General features: G+C 48.6%; 2 protein-coding genes across 6 annotated transcripts; both read right to left on the bottom strand.

The window, feature by feature from the left end:
* Positions 1–1331: 1331 nt before the first annotated feature.
* On the bottom strand, positions 1332–6859 carry LOC120652185 (uncharacterized WD repeat-containing protein C2A9.03-like). Of its 5 annotated transcripts, XM_039929933.1 has the most exons (9): positions 6542–6607; positions 4920–5087; positions 4730–4816; positions 3823–3963; positions 2869–3003; positions 2667–2771; positions 2467–2558; positions 2275–2380; positions 1332–2162 (listed from the first exon to the last, which is right to left on the bottom strand). In XM_039929933.1, the coding sequence occupies exons 4-9, from the start codon at positions 3823–3825 to the stop codon at positions 1662–1664; spliced, it is 942 nt and encodes a 313-aa protein (XP_039785867.1). In that variant the 5' UTR covers positions 3826–3963; positions 4730–4816; positions 4920–5087; positions 6542–6607; the 3' UTR covers positions 1332–1661. The 5 variants fall into 5 exon arrangements, with proteins under 5 accessions (XP_039785867.1, XP_039785865.1, XP_039785868.1 ...); XM_039929931.1 differs by lacking the exon at positions 3823–3963 and having other exon boundaries at positions 6542–6859; XM_039929934.1 differs by lacking the exon at positions 6542–6607 and having other exon boundaries at positions 3823–3901; positions 4920–4936.
* Positions 6860–18459: 11600 nt separating this feature from the next.
* LOC120652186 (non-specific lipid transfer protein-like 1) lies at positions 18460–21300 on the bottom strand. The gene is made up of 3 exons (XM_039929937.1): positions 20812–21300; positions 20459–20482; positions 18460–18811 (listed from the first exon to the last, which is right to left on the bottom strand). Exons 1-3 carry the CDS (start codon positions 21167–21169, stop codon positions 18657–18659), a joined length of 537 nt encoding a protein of 178 aa, XP_039785871.1. The 5' UTR covers positions 21170–21300; the 3' UTR covers positions 18460–18656.
* Positions 21301–22305: the final 1005 nt, after the last annotated feature.

Genomic DNA, 22305 nt, shown 5'->3' on the forward strand with positions numbered 1-22305 from the left:
AAATTATTTAAAAAAGGTCCAAAGAACCGATCGGGTTCGGAGGGTCAAAATGGTCCCGAGGTTTAGGTTAGCAACTTGATTTGATAAACACATACTGCATAGTAGTGCCATTAGCGTGTTGTTTCTCCCTCACCTAAAAGGCTAAAACTTTTGATCAGGGATGATCAGAGGAGGAAAAAGTAGATGAGAAAGAGCCTGTGTCCCAAAAAAAAAAAAGGCGTGCGACAGTCTGACAGACAACCGTAAGAGGGTCTGAGAGAACAGGTGCGTCGCAGTCTTCACTTTGGAGTTTCGGTAGCAATAGCATCAGAAGTTAAGCTTTTGGTTGCTGCTCCCATATTGGAAGAGCCAGCCACGGATTGAAGAAGGCGTGGCGAGATGTTGTTCAGGAGACTCGGATCGAGAACCTTGGACGAGGTCGCGAACTTAAAACTCGCCTAACAGCAGGCGTCCAATTAGGCCATGATTCCAGAGCCGGCCCGCAGAGAGCAAAAAAAAAAGTAGACAAAAAATCCATCTCTCGCCCGCACCGGCGCGTACTCCGGCAGGCGGGCGACCGCATGTAGAGGTGATAAAAAGATCTAATATTTTGAACTAGAAAATTTAAGTACCGAACTTTGAAAGAGTCCTAATATTTTGAACTAGAAAATTTAAGTACCGAACTTTGAAAGAGTCGGACTCTAATTTTATACAAATTTGAGTTAAAAAAATTAAAGATTTTATTGGACTATGAAGAGTCTATTAGGACCATAGCCTGTTATCACCCCTAGCCGCACGCAAAGGCGAATGCGGACGCAGAGCCAGAAGCATCGCATGTGATGGGCATCATGGATGCGTCGACGAGCTGCGCGCGATCGCGCTCCCGTCGGCGCCGGCGGCGGCCGCGGCCGCGGCCGGTGCCTAGCTTTGCTCTGACCGGACCCGGCGACCAACCCGCACGCGCGCTTGTCTTGTTTCCCGGCCGCGCTGGGCAGGCAGCAGATGGGTGGGGCAGAAAGCCGAGCGCGCGCGCACGGCCGAATCTGTAGGACAAGTTGGACAACCGCATCTGCTGATGTTTATTTCTCGAAGGGAATGGACTGGATGTGGCTGATACTAATTTGCTGTGAAAAAAATATTGCTGATAGATTTGATGGGAGAGAAAAGTACGACTCCTTTATTTTTTTAAGCATGCGGCCGAGCTTTGGGACTGAAGGAATTGTATTCGTTACGTGCTGGGCCAGAGTTGGCCCAACCCATATCGGCCTGTTATGACACTTTTGGGCTTTGCAGCCCAATTTCTCAGTATTAATGACAAAGGGTCCACTACCATCGAGGAATCAACCCCAAACTATCAAATAAGCTCTCTTGCATTGAGCAAACCCCACAGATTTACTCTTCTTTCAAAGAAACCCCACAGATTAGCAATTCTTTAACACTACAGTGCCTAAAACACCGCGTTTTAAGGTGTCCTGTCTACATTACCACATACACAAACAAACCTACTGATAGCACCCGTCACTCCGCCAGTTCTAAAAGAGCGAAATGCAGGCAGCACCAGTCAGGTCAGGCAGGACCCGCGCACGCCAAAAACACTGCGCTTTTATACACTACAAAAAAAATTACCAACAGTACACAGTACACACACTCTACAGTCCGGCACGCCACACGGACCGGGCACCTCAGAAGAAGCACGAGTCGAGGTACCCGTAGGACCGCCGCCTCCGGAACTCGAGCACGCCGCCGTAGGTCCGGTCGGCGACGCTCACGAACAGGGCCTCCCCGTCGGGGCTGAACGCGGCGCCGGCCACCTCCCCGAACAGGTCCACCTCCTGCTCGGCGTACCCGGCCGCGGCGTCGTACACGTGCACGAAGTCGGCCGCCTCCGCCGCGGCCAGGAACCGGCCGTCGGGGGAGAACCGGAGCCCCCGGACGGCGCCGATCCGGCCCGGGAGCACGGCGAGCGGCCCCGACAGGTTGCGGGCGTCCCAGAGGCGGCACGTCGCGTCCTGGTTCCCCGTGGCCAGGACGCGCCCGTCGGGGTGCCACGCCGACGCGAACGAGTAGTCCAGGTGCCCGCGCAGGGTCGCCACCTCCCTGCCGGACTGCGAGTCGGCGATCAGGCAGTCGGCGCTGTCGCCCAGGACGGCCATCAGCTTGTCGTCCGGGCTCACCGACGTGTTCTGCATCAGGCCCATTTTGCCAGCGTCAGAAACTCAGCACACGAGTGGCCACGGAACACCAAAGATTGCTGCTCTCTTTTCTGAAGCGGCTGACAGTGGATGGGTTACTCACATTGACGGACCACGGGAAGGTGAACTGGGTGAGGAGGCTGTATCTCTCGGCGTCGAACGTCCTGACGACGCAGTCGTTGTTAGCGGCCGTCACTCGGGTGGCGCCGCTGCAACAGAGTTCAGAAACGCAGAGGTTCATTCAGTCCACATGCTCCTAAGTCCTAATCTGAAACTCGCAATCTGAATCGCTTACTTTGGCGCCTGGTAGATGTCCACGGCGTTCGTGATGGAGTTGTTGTTGCCGGTCAGGTTCGTGCAGAACGCCACTCCAGGTTTATCAACATACTGATGGCACAAGAGTTGAAGAGTCTTGTAAGCTGATGAAAAAATCCAAAAGAAGAAAAAAAAACACCGATGGACAAGTCTGTGCACAGAATGCGCTCCTCCTCCTACCTTGCAGATGAGTTCTCCCTGGAAGCCACCGGCCACCATGAGGTTGTCCTTCAGCGCCATGGTGCTGATCTGAACCCTCGACAGTCGCCTAGCCCCTTTGACATTCTGCACACCAGGTAGCATTTGCGGGTTACAGACTGATTAGCATGCATAAATGCATAGGAAGATATACAGCAGTAATGCGCCGGTGCAGACTGCAGACCTCTGTTGGAGTCAATTGTCCGGCCACATTGAGCACTTCTGTTCCTCTCTGGTGCAGGGGAGACCAGTGCATCACGGAGTAGTTCTGCACCAGGTACACGTCGTGCTTCGAAGTAGCCCACAGGAGGTTCCTCAGCTGCGCATGTTTGGAACATGGTCATTACACTTGATTTTCAGAGAACGCAAAACGGAAACAGATAGATAGAACATTGTATAAAGATGCGAGGATGCATGATTCCTGGTTTCGTCTCACTTGTCTTTTCATAATGGTGAAAGTGTCATGCAATTCTATTCATTCATTCAGTTATCAACCATGTACATATGGAACAAATAATAAGGTGAACTTTATGTCTCTCTCTGTGTGATCCCACTAATGCACAATTTCATGAGCGCAGAACCAACAAACAGTATCTAGTGTTCTTGCACACAGACAAACACAGTTATACAGGCAAACGAGAAAATTGCAGATGCTAATTCAAAATTTTGACTCTCACGCCCTTGTAATTGACTTCACTTTTAACCTTACATGTTAGTTTTGGCAGGGTCTCTATTCTCATGCAAAATACAGGAGTGAATGGAACGTTCAATGTTCCAGTTTCTATGTATACAATCTAAATCTCCCCTCAAAAAAAAATGAAAATTGTAACATGAAGGACGAACTTTGTATTGTCAAGGTCGCATTGCCTCTAGAATGATGACACGCAATAACTCCAAACGAAGAACATGATTTGCACACTATTTCAATTAGCTGAAACTGTAACACGAAGCATAAGTTAGCATAAGATGTCCGTCAGCATGAGAAGCCCCATCAAACACATTAATGTGCAAGGTTTTAAGAACGAATGTTCATGCAGAAAATATTTTGTTGACTCGAATTCTCCCAGCCAACCTGCAAAAACGAAATTCACACTGATTGATTTAACATCTTTTCCTAACTTGAAGCTTCCTATCATACCATATTCCAACCCTGCAGTTAATGTTCCAGCTGCTGAGGATGCTCATCCGCCTGCTTTTGGACCTGATGAAACAAGGTACTGCAAACGTCCTAATATCACAAGATCAATTGCAAATGGTACAACCCAACTCTTTACATGACCTGCAATCAGTATTACGTTCATGCAGAGAATGTAGCGACACGAATAGAAGCAGCATTTAATATAGATGGATGATACAAATTAATAACTCATGTAAGATGATATGGATGACAGTATAAAATATTTTCATGTTATCGTGGACAATTAGATTAATAATTTAGAAAAAAAGTGCTTTTGTTGTTGCTCGGTAGTCGAACATGCCGGACAAGGAAGTTTAAGAGGGGTGATTTCACAATTAGAGCTGATATTGCTTACTGGTAAACTTGTCGGGAGGAAAGTATAACAAGAGCTCCCAATAGACTTTGCACTTCTGTAGATATGTCAGTTTGGTAATTCTATTTGTCTGCCCCCAATGCAAAACATGTAACTGTGGCGAGAGGGATTTGGTTGTATTTCTCCAAAAAAAAAAGAGATTACTATACAGGCCGTACTGGCTATAAGCAATCGGCCCTTTTTACCAATTCTCAGGATTCATATAGACAAAGCACCCAATAGGTGGATATCACTGTGCTGCATGATGCAGACTGAAGTAATTAACAAGTATACACTGCAACTCCCCCACTTGATGAATGCAGATACGGTCATTTTGTGGTGGAAATAGCTATTAGCAACGGCAGCCGAATATTTGTGTTAGTGTGGATCTCAACATTTTGAGGTGAAAAGATAATAATTTGAGCGTTAATCGAATGGAACCTTCACGTCCTCACCCGATGTCAGTTTGATATGCATGCAAGTGTTTGAATCAAATTGTCCCAAGTAAAATTGTACCTGGAAATGGACTATCGTCGATTTGACAGCTCTTGTACTGGACTGGAAATCAAAGAAAGTATCCTTTCTCTCCACTTGTTTGCATTCCTTTATAAACAAAACGAACATATGAGGCATTGTATAACCAATAGCAATACTGCAAATGCGATTAATTAAAAGCAGAAAAACGGTAAGGCTCTCAGCCTATCACCTGCTCTAGTCCTCTGCGTGACCTAGTGAGGTTCTGATAGTTCTTGTATTCTTTCAGCCTCATCTTGCGGTACTGTTCCCTACTGTAGTTCAATCTTTCCCAGGGTATCCCTTGGATGTCTTTCCCTTCTTTATAATCCAAAGCTGAAGTATCATCCATTTGCTCATGCTGCCAAAGTAAAACAATACTTAATCAGAGATTCAGTTCAGAAATGAAAAGTTTCCATCCCCTAGGTCCAAGAGCAAACAGAACTATGGATTGCCTTTGATTAGGAAGATGGAGAAAAAAAATTTAACAGGAGATCGAAAGCCCAATTTCACAATATTCTCGTAAGTAGAACATCAATTTCTCTGTTCAACTGTCTGTAAGACTGACTTGTTCACAAGGGATAATCTCTTATGGTTCTTATTTTACTAATGACCTGCCCACCATATGTTATACTAGTCTAGTACATGTACAGCGAAATATGGAATATTTTGAATCTTCTGATTTTTTTATACTGGGTAAATCGGATAGACCTGAACTACGGGGATTAATCCAAGTATCCGATTTTATTATCCCTAGTCAATTTAGATCTGTGTTCATTGGATTTTATGCCATATCATGAACATAAAAATCAAAGGGTACGAACAAAATTCGTAAACTATAGGAACTAGTGTCCTTTAGATATATTTGTATGCAGTATGCTACATCCAAGTGGGTTTATGCCATGAAAGCTACTAAGAATCACGTAGTATGTGCAACCATGGCGAACAAACTGCACAGGAGTCTGCTTAAATTTTCTGCAGGACAGTCGCGAAAACATTCTTGGTATCTCAGGTTTCTTCTCTCTAAAAGATTCTGAGCACGCAGATATCCTGCTAGGATTTGGAAACAAAACACTAGGACAGTGACCTTTACCTGATCGCCCGGGGTTTTTGCTAACTTGGTTATTCAGTAGTTAATTTTTTCACAGAAACAAGTTGAGCACAACAGTATGATAACATCCCTTGTGAGAAGCAAGGGCATCACAGCTCTGAGGCTGTGTTTAGATCCGTAAAATGGTGGTAAAAAGGGTCACATCGGATACTGTAGCACATTATAGTAATTTTCATTTGTTTGTGGTAATTGTTGTCCTACCATGACCTAACTAGGCTCAAAAGATTCGTCTCGTCGTGTACATCAAAATTATACAATTAGTTTTTCTATTTACCTATATTTAATACTCCATGCATAAGGCAAAAAATTTGATGTGATAGGTAAATAGTGAAATTTGGAGAGGAAAATTTTGTAACTAAACACAGCCTGAATCTTCATCAGTTCAATCTGAACCTATCAGATCAGATGGCACCCAGACCCAGCCACGGGGCAAGCAGAGCAGAGATGACAGGACTTGAAGGTCCGGTGCTTGAACAAATACGGCACCATCTAGGATCTGCGCTGAACTCTAACACCCGTCATGTCTCACCAAGAGTTAACAAGGGGTACTATTACTACTGGTGGACGCGACCTTTTTGAAAGCTCGAACTATCTAGGATCTTAAAATCATTGGAAATCGCGAACAAGCTATAGCTTGGGATGTTTTAAAATTTCTCCTTGGTCCTTACGGTTTGTTAAAAAAGACAGAGGGTGCGGAGCCGTACCTGCAGCCCGGAAGCGCCGCCGCTGCCGGTCTGGGACCCGTCATCGAAGTCGTCGAAGTAGTAGTCGCCGCCGACGAGCTCCAGGTCGTCGCGCAAGTCGTGCGCCATGATAGATACCGGCGGTGCGCGCGCGGGAGGCAGCTGCTTCCTCGGCTTGGTCGTCGGGTTCGAATCGAGCGGGGAGCACGTGCGGGGCGGCGAGCTCCGTCCGGACCTCCGGGCTGGAGCTTCAAGCGCGCGACGGAGCGTGGTCGTGGCGAGCGCCGAGCGGGGTTGACAAAACGAGGGCAGGGGAAGCGTTGCAGAGAAGGGTGTCCTCCCCTCGCCGCGGCGGTCGGTTTATACTGGCGGGAGCGCGCGCGGCTTGACGTGGCCGCCGCTCCCGTGCGGGTGCAGCGTCGCCGATGGCGACGGGGCGGTGAGCCGGTGACGAGGCGCGGGTCCCAGGCGCCCCCGCTCGTGTCACCGTTTCACCGTGCCCTGCCGGCACGCGCGCGCGCTGCGGGTTTTCACGTGGGGCCCCGGGCTTGCATGGGTTGGGTACGCCAGGTGCCGCGGTGCGCGGCCACGTGCGACCGCGCTGCCCTCGGCGGACACCCGTCTCGGCATCGGATCCCGGCCGGCGCCGCGCGTCCGAGGCTAGGGGGGGAGTGGCGAGCCCAGCTTTGGCGTTCCCACCGCTGCATCGACCATCGATGCATGACACCAGATTGTTTCTCGAGATTTCATCCAAAAAAAATGTCTTGGTGGCGGCGCGCTAACGAACTGATAATGACAGACGGCCGCGGGTCGCGCTCTTCAAGTAGGAACAACCCTTCTTTGGTGGAGGACTGGAGGTACGTTAGAAACTAAAGGTGCGTCCATCTGAAAATGTTGAATTTCTGACGCGATCATTCGCCCGGGGATCAAGGTTAAATAAAACGTAAAAAGAATGGTCGCGTGCGTCTCAATCATAGTACGTGGCGTACCACAGGAGCAGCTCTGGCATGGGCCACTCGCGTTGGCAGCAGCAGTAGGCAGGCAGCACGCGATGGCCGGGCGTTTGCCCTGATCACGGATGGATAGCGTACGCTCTCGCCCGCCGACAGGCGACAGGTGCGCCGATTCATCGCCCAGGCCCCTCCCTAGTCCCTGGTCCCACTACGCCGGCCGAGAAGGGGCTCAGGTGCGGAGGCGCCCGCGTGTCCGTCCAAAGCCGCAGGTCGGGGCCGCCGTTGGGCAGCGAGCTGAGCGGGCGCGTGGCTGGCTGCCGTGGCCGCTCCATCCCTCTCCCGGACGACGTGGACGTCGCGGTCGGATGTGAACACCGCGCCGGTCGCCGTCGCCAGCCATGCGACGCGCGCCTGGTGCGGGCACGGCCGCAGGCATCCGGCCCAGCGAAATGGAGCGGCGGAGCCCCACCGCACCCGGACCCGGCGGCGGGGGCGGGACGGACGACGTGGGCACCGCACCGCTCGTGTTTATGTGGCGGGCACCTGATTAACCGACGGCTTGTCCGCCACCGAGGGCTAAATCAATTCGCGTCGCCGTCGCCCCGGAACGAAGGCGCCGCTCGATTCAAACCTAGATTAATTTTGGTCGGTTTGACCGGACGGCCGGTCGGTCCATTTGCGCACGGCCACGGAGCAACCCCGCGCAGCTTTGACTGATGGAGACCGCGTTTATGGATAACAGGAGGCTTGAAAATGCAAATCTTACCTAACAGGAGTCCGGAATGTATTGTACTACATTGTGTGCGCGTAACCACTCGATGAAAGTTTTTTTTTCTCTGTCTCTCTCTCTCCATCCCGATCGTCGTAGATTTTGCGTGCTCACGCATGTCGTATGTTCGTGCTCAGTGCGCGGCCGCAACGAGAAGGTTGCGTGCGTGTGTGTGTGGTGTTGACAGTATAATAATACTTTCTTCATTTCAAATTGTAAGTCATTATAAGAATCTCGATGAGTCAAAATATCTTCAATTTGATCAAAATTATAGAAAAAATATAAAAGTTTATGACATCAAATATGTATACCACAAAAAAAACTATTTAGTGAAGAATCTAATGGTATTTAGTTGCCACCATAAATGTTATTATATTATCATATAAGTTTTATTAAACTTGAAATGGTTTGACTATCTAATTTTTTTTAAATGACTTATAATTTAGGATGGAGGGTGCATTATTTTATCATAAGAAATGTTTGATCATGAATAGGGGCCTGCCAAGGTATCCTTTAGCCAGGATACGGCTGTGCACTTCTATTTGAACCAATGGTTTTTAATTGGCCTCTATTTGTTCCTGTCCCCTATTAATCGATGCAAATGTTCCTGTCCCCTATTAATCGATGCAAATGCATGTCCTTCTCCTTTTTTTTGTTTCTTATTAATTTCCCTCTCTACCTTGTGCCCTGTATCTTTTTTGAACCTTGACTAATAAATTTAAGTAGGAACTAAGGTCCCTCCTGTTTTTTCAAAAAAAAAAACTTTATTTGGCCTTGGATGGTAGTTGTGCATTTTCATGCAAACATATAGTAAAAAATTTGCCATAGGTGAAATTTTATCCTAGATCCGCCACTGCCTTGATTGGACGACATATATACTCTTCTAGCTCCAAGCGACCCAAAATGGTGGATCGTATATATGTGGTTTGTTGTAGTTGGTTATACTATACTTGGACGGTAAGCCATATATATAATGTCCCAAAATGGCACATACTTGAAGTATCTAAAAGACACTTGTGAGGTAGGCCATATCACTACTACAGAAAATATTTTCCGAGGCGGTCAAAATCGATTTTCCGAGGCGGGCAAGACAAACGCCTCCAAGCAGGCGTCACGGTAAATGGAGTATTTACCGAGGCGGTTTGGTGCCCGTTTCGGTAAATAAAAAAATTTTAAAAAAAAAAAGAGAAAAGCTCGGCGAGCCCATCACGGGCCCGCCGAGCCCATCGGCCGTCGCCGCCGCGCCCCGCTCGGCCGCCTCCCGCTCCGGGCCGCCGCAGCACCACGCTGCTCCCGCTCTGCAGCCGCGCACCGCTGCTCCCGCTCCGCCGCCGCCCCGCCGCTCCCTCTTTGGGCCGCCGCCGCGCCCCCGCTGCTCCCGCTCCGGGCTGCCACCGCGCCCCCACTCCACTGCCGAATCCGCCCACGCCGGGGCAGGATCCGGCCTCCTCGAGCGCCGGCCGAGCTTGAGCGGCCGCGCTGGCACCGGATCTGGAGCGGACGCACCCTGTGCGTCGGCCAGAGCAGGAGGTGGGGGGAGCGGGAGGGCGGCACGGCGAGGCCCGCGGAGCCGAGGAGAGTGGAGCGAGCGCGCCCCGTGCGGCGGCCGGAGCAGGAGGGGGGAGCGCCCCGTGCGGCGGAGCAGGAGGGGGAGCGGCCCACGGAGCAGAGGTGCGCTGGTGCGCCCACTCGGGAAGAAGACAGAGAGGGAGGGGCGGCGATGTGGACTGACGAGCTGAGGAAAGGGAGGAGAAGAATTGAATGTGAAACCCTAAGTCTAGTATATATAGGTGTGCTTGTATTTGGGCCTTTTAGGCTGGGCTTGATTAACCGAGGCGGTTGAATTATAATGTCTGTCTCGGTTAATTGATTAACTGAGGTGATTATTTTAAGACAACCGCCTCGGTTAATATTTATTAACCGAGGCGGGTATTTTAAGTGAGACCGCCTCGGTTAATACATTTTGCGAGACGGTTTTTTTAACCACCTTGGTTAATAAAAAGTGTCCGCCTCGGTTAATGACAGGCATTAACCGAGCCGGTTAGAAAACGTGCCTGCCTCCGCGGCAATTTTAAAGTGCCTCGGTAAATGAAATTTTGTAGTAATGTATATTCATGAGGCCGATAGATCGTTCTCCATGGACGTACTTCTCTCCCATCTTTATCTTATTATTTGGCCAACAAACGGAGCCTTCACATTCACTCTCAATGCCTAGAAATTCACACGTTAATCGGAGGAAAATAGAAAAATAAAAATTACCCACCACTGCCATTATGATAAAAATTAGCCTAAAATACCCCTGTGCCTAATTAAAAATCACCCACCAATGCCATTATAAAAAATTAAATATAAAATACCATTTAGCTATGTATCGTTACAAATATGTACTATTAATAAAAACTAAAGCTAACAACAATCAATCAAAATAACCAATGCCATTATGAAAAATTAAATATAAAATACCATTTAGCTTTGTATCGTTACAAATATGTACTATTAATAAAAACTAAAGCTAACAACAATCAATCAAAATAAAATAAAAATAAGAATAATTATCTGCATAATATTATTAAAGCTCAACAAATCAAATTGTTATTATAGGTAGATCATAGTTGAATTGTTTTAATCAACAATAAGACATAATTTACGATAATGAACAGGATGATGTATGGAAAAAATAGTATAATTTTTAAGTAAGGATACAACAACATGCAGATTTTTAAATTTTCAATACTAGCCGCGCAAATACGCGGGCTATACGTCTAGTTATATTATAGTTAGAGTGGCATACATGCAATGCAAGGAGAGCCAACAAAGTCACTACTGCATCCTCAGCCTCAAACTCCGAGTGCAAGCGTGCAAAAATAGACGTTGACTTGCCTATAAGTAAGGTCCGAAGAAGGTATGCTCATATAAAATTCATCCTTGCAACCAACAACACACGAGTAGCTAGCCACCATGGCTTCTTCCTCCACTCATAGCTTCCTGCTGCTTTTCCCCCTCCTGCTGCTCCTCTCCATGGTCGTCGACTCCAGTAGCGCGACAGCGCCGGCCCCAGCCCCTGCAGCTACAACAGAAATGGTGCCGAGTAGCATCAGATTCTGCGTCGTGCATCAAGGTGATTGAGTCCATCCCAGGGATCCAGGAGGTTGATTACAATAACCTCGCCAAGGTCTCTGGCAAGGTCGCCGACTTGTGCATGCATTTTGCTGCCAATAAGACAACGGAGGCAAAGAGAGCTGCTGACACCTTGCTTGCTGCAGCAAAGGGCAAGCCTTCCAGTTGCCTCAAGGCCTGCGCCACCAACATCAATTCAATGGCTGAGGTGTTGGTGAAGCTCCCTGCTGGGCAGGACGCCGTGAACGTCTATCTCACCTATAAGGATGTGAGAGCCAAGTTCAAAGACCAGAAACCACCAGCCTGCGAGAAGGACTGCTGGAACAAGACGTCATCGTCTTCAGCTGACGAGACTGTCATCGTGAACCAGTTCCATGATATCTGGGATGTGGCCAAAGTTGGGAATATGCAGATTAATAATATCTTCCCTTGGCCAGACAGCGAGGACGACCATAACATACTTTAATTGATACTAGCAAATATGCTCGTGCGTTGCTACGGATTAAAATTCTTTCTATATTAATAATGGTTCTTGATCTTTTCTTCCATTAATTTCACATATGACACTTGAAAATCACCCATTTCTGAATGTGGCTCAAAATAGCTTAAAATTGAGGGTTTAGATATACAACGCAGTTCTATGACATCTTCAGCGGACATCTAGTCACCAGTGGCTTTGCGCGTGGACTCGGGTTCTTCCCAAACCTAATTGTGCCTATAGGGTTCAGAGCTCCTAGATCAATAGCTCATCAAACCTCAGCTGCTAACTTGATTTATGATCTGTCTATTATCTCTAAAATAGGCTTCAAATTCATATGTAAATTGGGCTCGTTCATTTTAATAACCATCAAAGTAGTAGTACATCACCTACTGCTTACATATACATGCAAACATTGTAACTGAATTAATGAAAGGTTTGCTCATTTCTCTTGCAGAGGAGACAACACTTGTAAATGTGCATATACTCAAAATAAAACATATATGTCTTGTACTAAAACACTTCTCAGGTTCGTGAAATTTAAAACTGGTTAGATAATTAAATTTGTAAGTGAAATAAGGGCTAATAAACTGAGTTGTCTCACATAGCTAATCCTCTTATATCGTCTCAAAACTTATGTGTGCTGTGACCAATTCGCCGACCACAGCAGGATTGCGACGAACTCCTCCCGCCCCTCTCATGGCCGCATCGATCCTTCCCGTGCCATCTCTCTCTCTCTCTCTCTCTCTCTCTCTCTCTCTCTCTCTCTCTCTCTCCCTCTCTCTCTCCCTCTCCCTCTCCCTCTCCCTCTCCCTCTCTCAAGCACAACAACGGTAAGCAGCGCCTATGCTGCTAGGCTCGCGCCCTACTCTCCCCCTCCGGCCACTTCGTTTTCCTAGAGAAAAATTGCTCCGTCATAGTTCTCAAAAAAGAAAAAAAAAATGCTCTGTCAGGCCCGGCTAAAGGAAGATGACAAAGAATGCTCCACTCTGCCCAAGCCCGGTGCTTGCTGTCGCAGCAGCCGCCGCCGAAACTGGCGTCGCTTCCTAGTCAGCTCATCCAGTCGCTTGATGGAGCCTAGATCAGGACGTGACACACAAGGGCGGAGCTGAGGCTTGGCACTGGGTCTGCCGACCCCGACGAATTCTCAAAAACCAGTGGCAAATTACTGTAGCTAGTTGTTAATGTTCCATTAAAATCTGTTATTTTCTACGTAAGACCTGATGCTCTTTTGTTCTGGCTTCGCCCTTGGTGACAGATGTGGGAGGGAGCGCGAGAGGCGACAGGCGCAGCAGCCTCGCCCAGACGTTGCAAAGCAACGTCGCCACCCCGCCGAAGCCTTAACCACCGATTGAGTTGATCGTCACGGTTGCCCATCCACGTCGTTCCTATGTATACTGACGTAATCGAGTATTCGAACAGTGCGGCGCGGTGGTCATCAAAATCGAGAGGGAGGTGGAAACGGACGTAGCAAGGGACAAGGGGATCCTCGCTCGCGGATTGGGATTGGACCATAAAGACAAAACCAAGAGGGACCCACATGTCAATAATAAATGACGGATTAAAAGTCAAAATACTGCGGAAACGGTCCGCTCTTTATAAATAGGTATATAGTTATCGCTATGACCATGCATGGTATCATATGAGATCATCATATTACTATTTTATGTTTTGTTCTTTTTTTTAAGGCATGGTTGATCTTGGCCACCCAATATTTTGACAAATTATTGTAACTGTAATAAATTGTGTTATTTGTTGCAACAATGTGCGTTATGTTTGATGTTGTATTTGTGTCCATTGCAACATTAAGGGGACACATAATGTTAACTAGATGTATAGCCCGCGCATTTGCGCGGCTAGTATTGAAAATTTAAAAACAATTTGATTTGTTGAGCTTTAATAATACTATGCAGATAATTATTCTTATTTTCATTTTATTTTGATTGATTGTTGTTAACTTTAGTTTTTATTAATAGTATATATTTGTAACTGATACATAGCTAAATGATATTTTATATTTAATTTTTCATAATGGCATAGGTGTGTGATTTTTAATTAGGCACAGGGATATTTTAGGCTAATTTTTATCGTAACGACAGTGGTGGGTATTTTTTTATTTTTTTCGATTAATGTGAAAAATTTTAAACCTTGAGAGCAAATGTGGAGGCTTCATTTGTTGGTCAAATAATAAGATAATAGATGTTAATTACTACGCTAGCTTCTATCAGAACAACCAATTGTGTTCCTACGTGAAGTATCCAAGCCTATAAAAGGCAACAATATTATAAAATAACCACCCCAAGAACATTTTTCTAGCACTCCAAGTCTAGTGGGCCCGACGGCCCTCCCGCGTGGAGGCCGGCAAGCTGCGGACAGCGAGCCTGACGGGGCGGCCGCCGTTCGAGGCCGACGACCAGTCGGCGCTCATCCACCTGCTGCTCGTCGGCGAGAAGCATGGTGGCGGCGGCCGGGGGATGAGGGGGAGGCGCAGCGCGTGGTGGAGAGGAGGTTAGAGAAGGCCGGAAGTTGAAAGAGAAGCTCACATGCGGGCTTCACATGTTAGGTATTTTGGGACATACAAAAATACGTGGGTCTTTGAGTGGGTTCAAAAACATTGAAGACATATAAAATAGCACGGTTTAAAGAAGTGAAGAATTGTAATGATAAGTTTCAAAATAAGTAATAGCATATCTCAGAAATTGAAAAATTATAATAGCACATATTCAAAAGAAACCCAATTAACAGACCTAATTAAAGTATATTACTATTTGAATAAATCTAATTAAATAGGCAAATATGAATAAATCTAAATAACCCAGGCCCCTCCCTAGTCCCTGGTCCCACTACGCCGGCCGAGAAGGGAGCCAGGTGCGGAGGCGCCCGCGTGTCCGTCCAAAGCGGCAGGTCGCGGTCGCCCGTTGGTCAGCAAGCTGAGCGGACGCGTGGCCGCCGGGCCCACTCCCGGACGACGTGGACATCGCGGGCGGATGTGAACGCGCGCCGCCCATCCGCGCGCGCCGGACGCCGTCGGCATGCAGCCATGCGACGCGCGCGCGCGCTTGGTGCGGGCACGGCGGCTTGGCCGCAGGCATCCGGCCAGCGAAATGGAGCCGCGGAGCCGCCGTCAAATTTAGCGTAGATAATGCGAATGTTGAATTTTAAAAAAGATTTATTCTAATTTTATATAATTTTGAATTAAAAAATTTAAGAGTCAAATTGAACTGTGGAGTGATCACTAGTCATGCCCCATTACTACCTCTACTGGCCTACCCCACTCTACCCGGCTGTGAGAACGGGACTGACGACGTGGACACTGCTCGTGTTTTTGTGGCGGGCACCTGATTAACGGACGGCTTGTCCGAACCGAAGCATAAGAAACCTATTTGTGCGGCCGTCGCCGTCGTCCCGGAATGAAGCCGCCGCTCGATTCAAATCTACTCCATCCGTTTCAAAATATAGGTCGTTTTGACTTTTCTAGATTCATATATTTTGTTATGTATGTAGATATATATTATATCTAGGTGCATAACAAACACTATAAATCTAAAAAATTCCAAAAACAACCTATATTTTGGAACGGACGGTTTGACCTATATTTGGTTCGGTTTGACCGGACGGTCGGTCGGTCCATTTGCGTACGTCCACGGAGCAACCCCGCGCAGCTTGACTGATGGAGACGGCGTTTATGGATAACAGGAGGCTTGAAAACTGCAAATCTTACCTAACAGCAGTCGGGAGTGTATTGTATAGTGTGCGCGTAACCACTCAATTCTCGTGTCTCATCCGGAATCGTGTGTGCGTAAACCACTCGTTGACAGATTTTTCTCTCTCCATCCCGATCCTTGTAGATTTTGCGTGCTGGTAGCAGTAGTGGTGGTTTTGTAAAAGATCAAGCAAGCTGTCAGTATTAGTGACGATGATGATGGACATTACTTCATCCCAACAAAAAAATAATTCTAGTATTCAAAATTTTTGTTCCAAAAAATAAGTCAAACGACTCCAATTGTAGGATCTGCATGTAAGAATTAATTAATGTCAAATGTGGATAATAAATGGAGGCAAATATAGTCATTTATATTTTTGTTAATTTATCTAAATTTTTATGATGACTTTTCTTTTTGACGGAGGGGCTACTTGCTCCGTAAATGAGTTTGGTTGGACTAATCCAACCGAGCAGACACCGGGTGGTAAATGTTAGGAGTTGCTCGGACTACTGGCAGTCAAACTATCGTACAAGGTTCAATAACTATTTTTTGTTCCGGAATAAAATTATTTGTTTCTGAACAAATTTTGTGTATTGCTAGAACAATTAAAAAATTGTTCCAGAAGAAAATAAATTTGTTCTAGAACAAATTTGACTGTGGGCTAGTTTGTTGGGCCAGTTTAGGTCCAACAATATAAAATCTGGAGTGGGTGATAAGTCTTTTGGGAGTCACTTGTGTACCTTGTGCGATAGTTTGACTAAAAATAGCCCGAGCGACTCGTAACATTTGCCGCTGACACCGCCCCGGCCGGGCCGGCGGCGTAACATGCGTGGCCCATGCAGAGCTGTGTAAGGCCGACCGGAGGCCCGGGGGCCTGCGCGCCGAAATCTGCTACGGTCGTGGTGGGCCCAGAGAGGAGACAGGCCCATATGGTCTGTCTGGATCCGCGATGATGTAATGATTTGATTCGTTCAGTGAGGACAGATAAAGAGATTTGGCAGACGTGACGACCTCCTCGCTCCTCGGTCGGAAAGGTAGGTGTGCCAATGAGTGATTCTTACGGTATGTTTGGTTGAAGAGCGGGACGAGCCAGAGCGGATCTGTTCCCGTGGTTGTTTGGATACAAGAGTAGAGAGTTGGGTTGGCTCCAGAGAGAAATATTCCCTCCAGATGCGGGTTCACCCCGTCCCTCAGAAAATAGCGGACAGAGTGAACCCACTCCCGTCCGTGCCTCTTCTGTCAACTCCGTCAGCACCCGCCGCCCGCCGCCTCTTGCCGCGCCGCCCGCCGCCGAATCGCCTCCGACCCGCGCCGCCCGTCCTCGTCGCCCGCGGGCGGAGTGCGTCCGTGGAGGCCGAGCTCGCCCGCGGCTGCTTGCGCCCGCGGCGGCGGAGCTCGCCCGCGGGCGGAGCGCGTCCGTGGCGGCCGAGGCCGGCGGCGGCGGCGGCGGTGGAGCTCGCCCGTGGCGGTGGAGGGCCGGTGCCGCGTGTGGATCCGGCGGCCCCGAGCTCGGCCGTGCGCGGATCCGGCGGCGGCGGCCCCGAGCTCGGCCGTGCGCGGATCCGGCGGCGGCGGCGAGCTCGGGCGCGGATCCTGCGGCGGTGGCGAGGTCCGGGCGACGGGGTGAGGAGGCGCGGCCGGGGGGCCGAGGTGGCCGGCGGCGTCGGGACGGGGCGCGCCGGCGGCGGGACGAGGCGAGTGGAGAAAGAGGAGATGGAGAGAGATGAGTCTGACATGTGGGGCCCACTAACGGAGTTAGTGTTGCCATCCAACCCGTATTCCAATTCCCTCAACCAAACATGTGATGGGTTGACTCCATCCCCAAAATCAGATCTGCAACCAAACAATGGATGGATTGGCTCCGTTCTCAAAATGAGGGTTGGAGCCAACCCAACCCACTGATCCCGCAACCAAACACACGGTTAGTGGCACCTTCAATTTTTTTAGTTTAAAATTTTATACTACTTCTTTAAAATGATATTATATTTTGAAAAACTAGTACAATATCTTGAACTAAATAGGGTTGGAGGTGCCCGTAAGACTAATCCATTAGCACCGACCCCTAGTAAAGGGTGTAGGTGTCAGGATGTTAACGCTACGCACGGTCATACGCGTGACAATATAAAAACCGAATGGTGAAACACGGCCCATATGGGATTGCTCATTCGAACGGAAGCACGGGCACATCACGAGCCAGAACAAAGGAATTTTCAGAGCACCGTGACGATACAAAGCCTGATCCATCTGATCAGAATCCAGGTAATCAATCGATCCATCTGCACTGCATCCCCTGATACGAGAACCATGCTCACCGCAGCCAGGCTGGGTATATGCAAGCACATTATGTTTGGTTGGCTGTACCTACTTACTAGTAGGGTCGCCGTCGTCGTGCTTGAGACAAAATTTGTTAAATAATTAATCGCCATGGTATTTATTTTTTGCAAAATTATACTTCGGCATCGTTAATTCGTTTTGTGGTCGATCCGGCTTAAAGAAGAAGCTTTTTTCTTTTAGCTACACGATCGTGGTGAGCCCGGCCATAGCCCATAGGTGGATTTCGGCCCGCGATTATGTGCTGATTTCTCCCGATTCTCCGTTCAAATTTTGCATGCAAAGAGCGGTGTGGTCATCTCACAGGCCCCACTGCCAGACATGTCCCTGCTAGGAAAGTTGGAATGGTCCCTGGCTCCTTGCCACCCATCATCTTCTATCCCGCGTGACCAACTAGGCCCAGTGCCCACCGATGCACCTAGGCTCTCCATAGTCCATAGCACACGGCACAGTCATCACGGCCGCGCCGGCATCTCTCGTCACGAGCTGAAACAAAAGAAAAGGCATTTTTGCACGCCGTGGCACCGCAACCGGATTCTACTAATACGGCTTGAAGCATCAGCGTTGAGGCAAAATCGATCCAAGGCAGCACGGGAAGTCACGTCATCAAATACTCCCATATAAAACAGCTCAAGTCTGTTTCAAAAAAAAAAACAGCTCAAGTAACAGCAGTCTCGACAACAGAAGTAACTGAATCACGGCGCAGCTCGACAATAAAAGGGCGGTCACTCAGCCAGCGCGGCGCGCAGCTCAATCATCAGAGCGAAGATACATCCTCGTCAGCTCAGAGGAGGTAGCCGTAGGCGAGCAGCGGCGCCGCCGCCGCGGCCGCGAGGGCGGTCGCCGTCACCATGGAGCTCCTCGCCGCCGCTGGTTGCGGTGGCGGTGTCGTGGTCGCCTCGCCGCTCGATGATCCTCCGGGAGCAGACGGCGTTGGTGCTGCAGTGACGACAACAGCAATGGTCAGACCGTCAGAAGCCGGAACCGAACGGTGAACTCACGGTTGAATCGACATGCAAGCCGGAATCGACAGTAACAGCTTGAAACTGAGACGCCCTGCACAATGCGTGACAAACAACAACAATAGCAGTTTCGGAACGGCGAGCACTCCGAACTGACGGTAACTAAACGGTTGTCTCCGCTATCATCAAATCCTGGAACATCTAAACCACGCGAGTTGTCAGTTTCCTAGGCCCCCCAACAACATCTGTTCACATAAGGGTGCGGACAACAGACATCTAAAAACCAAGAGAAGAAAGCAAACTCTCCTTCCTCAACCATGGAGTGAAAACAACAACCCGAGGGAGGGAGCGGACACCGGACATGGCAACTCGACCAAAATGTCTAGGCGCTGGCAAGATGGGCCATCCAGACCACGGGTTGCCTTCGCTCCAGCATGCTCTCAGAGATCAACATCACTCAAGATCCTGGTCACAGATTACTCAACACGTTCCACGGTCTCTTGAGAAAACTTGAGACAGTGCTCTATACTAGAACGTGGTGTGGCCCAGAGAAATGCTGGCTGCCCGCTTTGATTGCAGCCTGAGTACCCCCCGTGACTTGCCAGTCAGCCTGAGCCCGTGACTACAGTGACAAAAACCGCTGCAGATCTCCAGGAATTAACTAACAGAACTTTTGCACGGCGATCAACAATCAAGTGGTGAGTGGTCAGGTTAAGGACAAACAATGAAATGTTCCAGGTTGGAATGCTAACCCAGGAATATACTAGTACTCGTACTGACATGAGTCGCTACTCTGCCACAGAATTGGAGTAGCTTTGATGAATTGTCTCGTCTTCATAACAGATTTAGACGGGCTGCAGAGGTAGGTCCTATCGGGCTATCACCATTCACACGATTGCCTAATGAAGTGGCTTGAGTGTCGCTTTCTACTGCCCAAATGAAGCAGCCAACGGATAGCCGGATAGGAAGGGAATCACTAGCTAGCATACAAGTTAACAGAAATGACAACCTACATTTTTATACCTGGATTGTTTGTCTTTTTAGCACCACAACGGGTTGATTGGCTCATAAGTAGCTTGTTTTAACTCGTATGCTTCTGTCTAGATCATTTGCTAGCTCACATGCCATGCAATCAATCACAAATATGCAAAGGTAACGGGAAAACTTTTTTTTTGAAAACTGTAACGGGAAAACTGAGAATTGGCTACTACTCTACTCCTTTGTTAGCGGGGGCAACAAACACTGGTGGACCCGTTTATGCCAATCCTGTGAACCACACGGAGGGCCCACTCATGGAAAGAACAATGCCTCTTTGTTTTGAGCATGCTACAGCTCACCTTCTTCTAGTAGAAAGACAACTCATTTTTTGTTGGCATTTGATCTGTTCGGTGCTGTGTGACAGCTAAAATTCAGATTTTATTTTCCCAGTTAAAGCTACAGTATTATCAGATTTTTTTTGGGGTCTGTTCATACTTGAAGATCCAAACAAGCCTAAGACAACAAAATTCATAGAGCACAATCAAGTACTATGTGCCAATTGATCCCACGTTTCATCCATGGTATAATAAAGGCGTGCACATCAGGCGGATTTCATGGTACTGAAACAGAAAGGGAGAGGAGTTACCTTCGGTCGGAGAACCCGCGGAAACTGCAAGCAAGGAAAGCAAAAGATAGAGACGTTAGTTTAGATCAAACTGAAATTGCTTAGAGTAGCAGAGGAGAACAGAACCAAACTGATCAGCAACTACGGACTCTGAAACTCTACACTAAAATCCTAGAGAAACCAACGAGACGGTGAGATCCCAACAAAAAAAATCATAGTTTAGGCAAGGTTTCTTGAGAGGAAAAGGGGAAATTTTTGTAGGACATGGCATGGTGCTAAGTTTCTTGCACACCCACAAGTTGTGCTAAAATGCAAGCACGAAACGAGGCCGTGGAGAAGCAGCGGGGGGAGGGAAGGCGCGGGCCGGCGCTCACTGTGGCACTTGCTGAAGGCGGCGTTGGACGCGCCGCAGGCGCCGGGGAGCGCGAGCACGCGTTTCATGTCGATGGGCACGGGGAGGTCCTTGGAGCCGGCGAGGGTGCAGAGGCAGCCGACGGTGGTGGGGTTGGCGACGGCGGTCTTGACCTCCCCGCAGCAGGCCTTGGACGGGGTCTTCTCCGTGCTCCCGGGGGAGACGTAGCCCATGCAGTCGATCAGGCTCGTGGCCGCCGCGAAGCAGTCGACCGCCGGCGCCGGGGCAGGGGAGTGGGAGCCCGCTCCCGCGCCCGCGGCGGAGGCGGCGAGCGCGAGGAGAAGGCACGCCACGGCGGAGGCGCGGGCGGTCAGGACCATGGCTGCGGCGGCGCTCGGCTTGAGGGGGGGGGGGGGGGGAGGAGCGGAGTGGAGTGGGGAACGGACGGGGTGGTGGCTGGTGGGGTTTGGGAAGTTGGTGGGACGCGGGGAGTGGACAGGTCAGGAGGGGAGGCGTGGGCTGGCGGCTGGCCTGGGGGGCCTTTATGGAGAAAGTTTGACCGCTGGAGTGTGAGTGCGGCTGGCCGGCTGGGTGGTGGTTGCCTACGGGCACGGCGGCAAGGTTGGCATGAACGGAGAATAAGAGGTTTGTTGTCTTGTTGATTCCGGTCTCTGATCTATTATCATTTTGTTGTTTGATTGTCTTTTCAGTATTTTCAAGTTAAAAGGTTTAAATAAAAAGAGAGGATGTAGGTTCATTCAGCATAAAATTCGGCTTTACTGGATCCCCACCCTAAACAAACTCTTGTGGGGAGTTAACACGAAGGCGATAGCTCAATGCTGGGAAGGAGACGAGGATAATAATGCTAGTGGGATCGACAGCGAGAGGATAATAACTTTGATCATCGATGAGAGAGGGTTGGATGGAAAGAGTTGAGATTCCTAGTGAGAATGATACGGTAGGTAGATGCGGAGCTAGGTAGAGTGCAGCGGATGCAGCCGCATCCAGAAAGAATTCATAACTACTTATTCTAGATTTTCATCATATTAGCTTCAAAATCATGCACATACTATGAAGCGTCTCCCCTATTTTTCGCCAGCTCCGCCTCTGATGGTAGGCGACAATACGAGTTAGTGACTGAGGTTGAACATGGACGTGAAATATGTAATAAGTTTTGAAGAATGATTTGGAATTATTTTACATTCGTAGTGATTATATTAGTATCATTAGTCTATTACTTCATGTCCATATTGATCTTTAAGAGAGTAAAACTCCTCATATCCCTATTCTACTATAGTATTGGGACATGGTCTGTTCAATGGTATTGCCGGGGTGAAATATGCCTCTAGCACCTGACTTTGAGGAGGTAATTTTGAGGTGGTATCGGTGGATTTTTTCCACTCAAAATGCGAGCATCGATTAATTATAATTGATAGTCCGAGGGAACTTAGAGTTACATAATGGGGAAAATGGAATAAAAGGGATGTAGACTAACACAAAAGCATCGCTGAATTTT

This window comes from Panicum virgatum, chromosome 9K, assembly GCF_016808335.1.
Source record: "Panicum virgatum strain AP13 chromosome 9K, P.virgatum_v5, whole genome shotgun sequence".
Lineage (NCBI taxonomy): Eukaryota > Viridiplantae > Streptophyta > Magnoliopsida > Poales > Poaceae > Panicum > Panicum virgatum.

Bases quoted from the DNA above. Each gene is read 5' to 3' on its own strand.
- LOC120652186 (XM_039929937.1), bottom strand. From the start codon at position 21,169: ATGGTCCTGACCGCCCGCGCCTCCGCCGTGGCGTGCCTTCTCCTCGCG. The intron at 20,483-20,811 runs GTGAGCGCCGGC...CCTTGCTTGCAG, and splicing joins CGCCTTCAGCAAGTGCCACA to TTTCCGCGGGTTCTCCGACC. The intron at 18,812-20,458 runs GTAACTCCTCTC...TCGTCACTGCAG, and splicing joins CGCGGGTTCTCCGACCGAAG to CACCAACGCCGTCTGCTCCC.
- LOC120652185 (XM_039929931.1), bottom strand. From the start codon at position 6,649: ATGGCGCACGACTTGCGCGACGACCTGGAGCTCGTCGGCGGCGACTAC. The intron at 4,817-4,919 runs GTGATAGGCTGA...TTGTTTATAAAG, and splicing joins CACGCAGAGGACTAGAGCAG to GAATGCAAACAAGTGGAGAG. The intron at 2,559-2,666 runs GTAGGAGGAGGA...TTGTGCCATCAG, and splicing joins AGGGAGAACTCATCTGCAAG to TATGTTGATAAACCTGGAGT.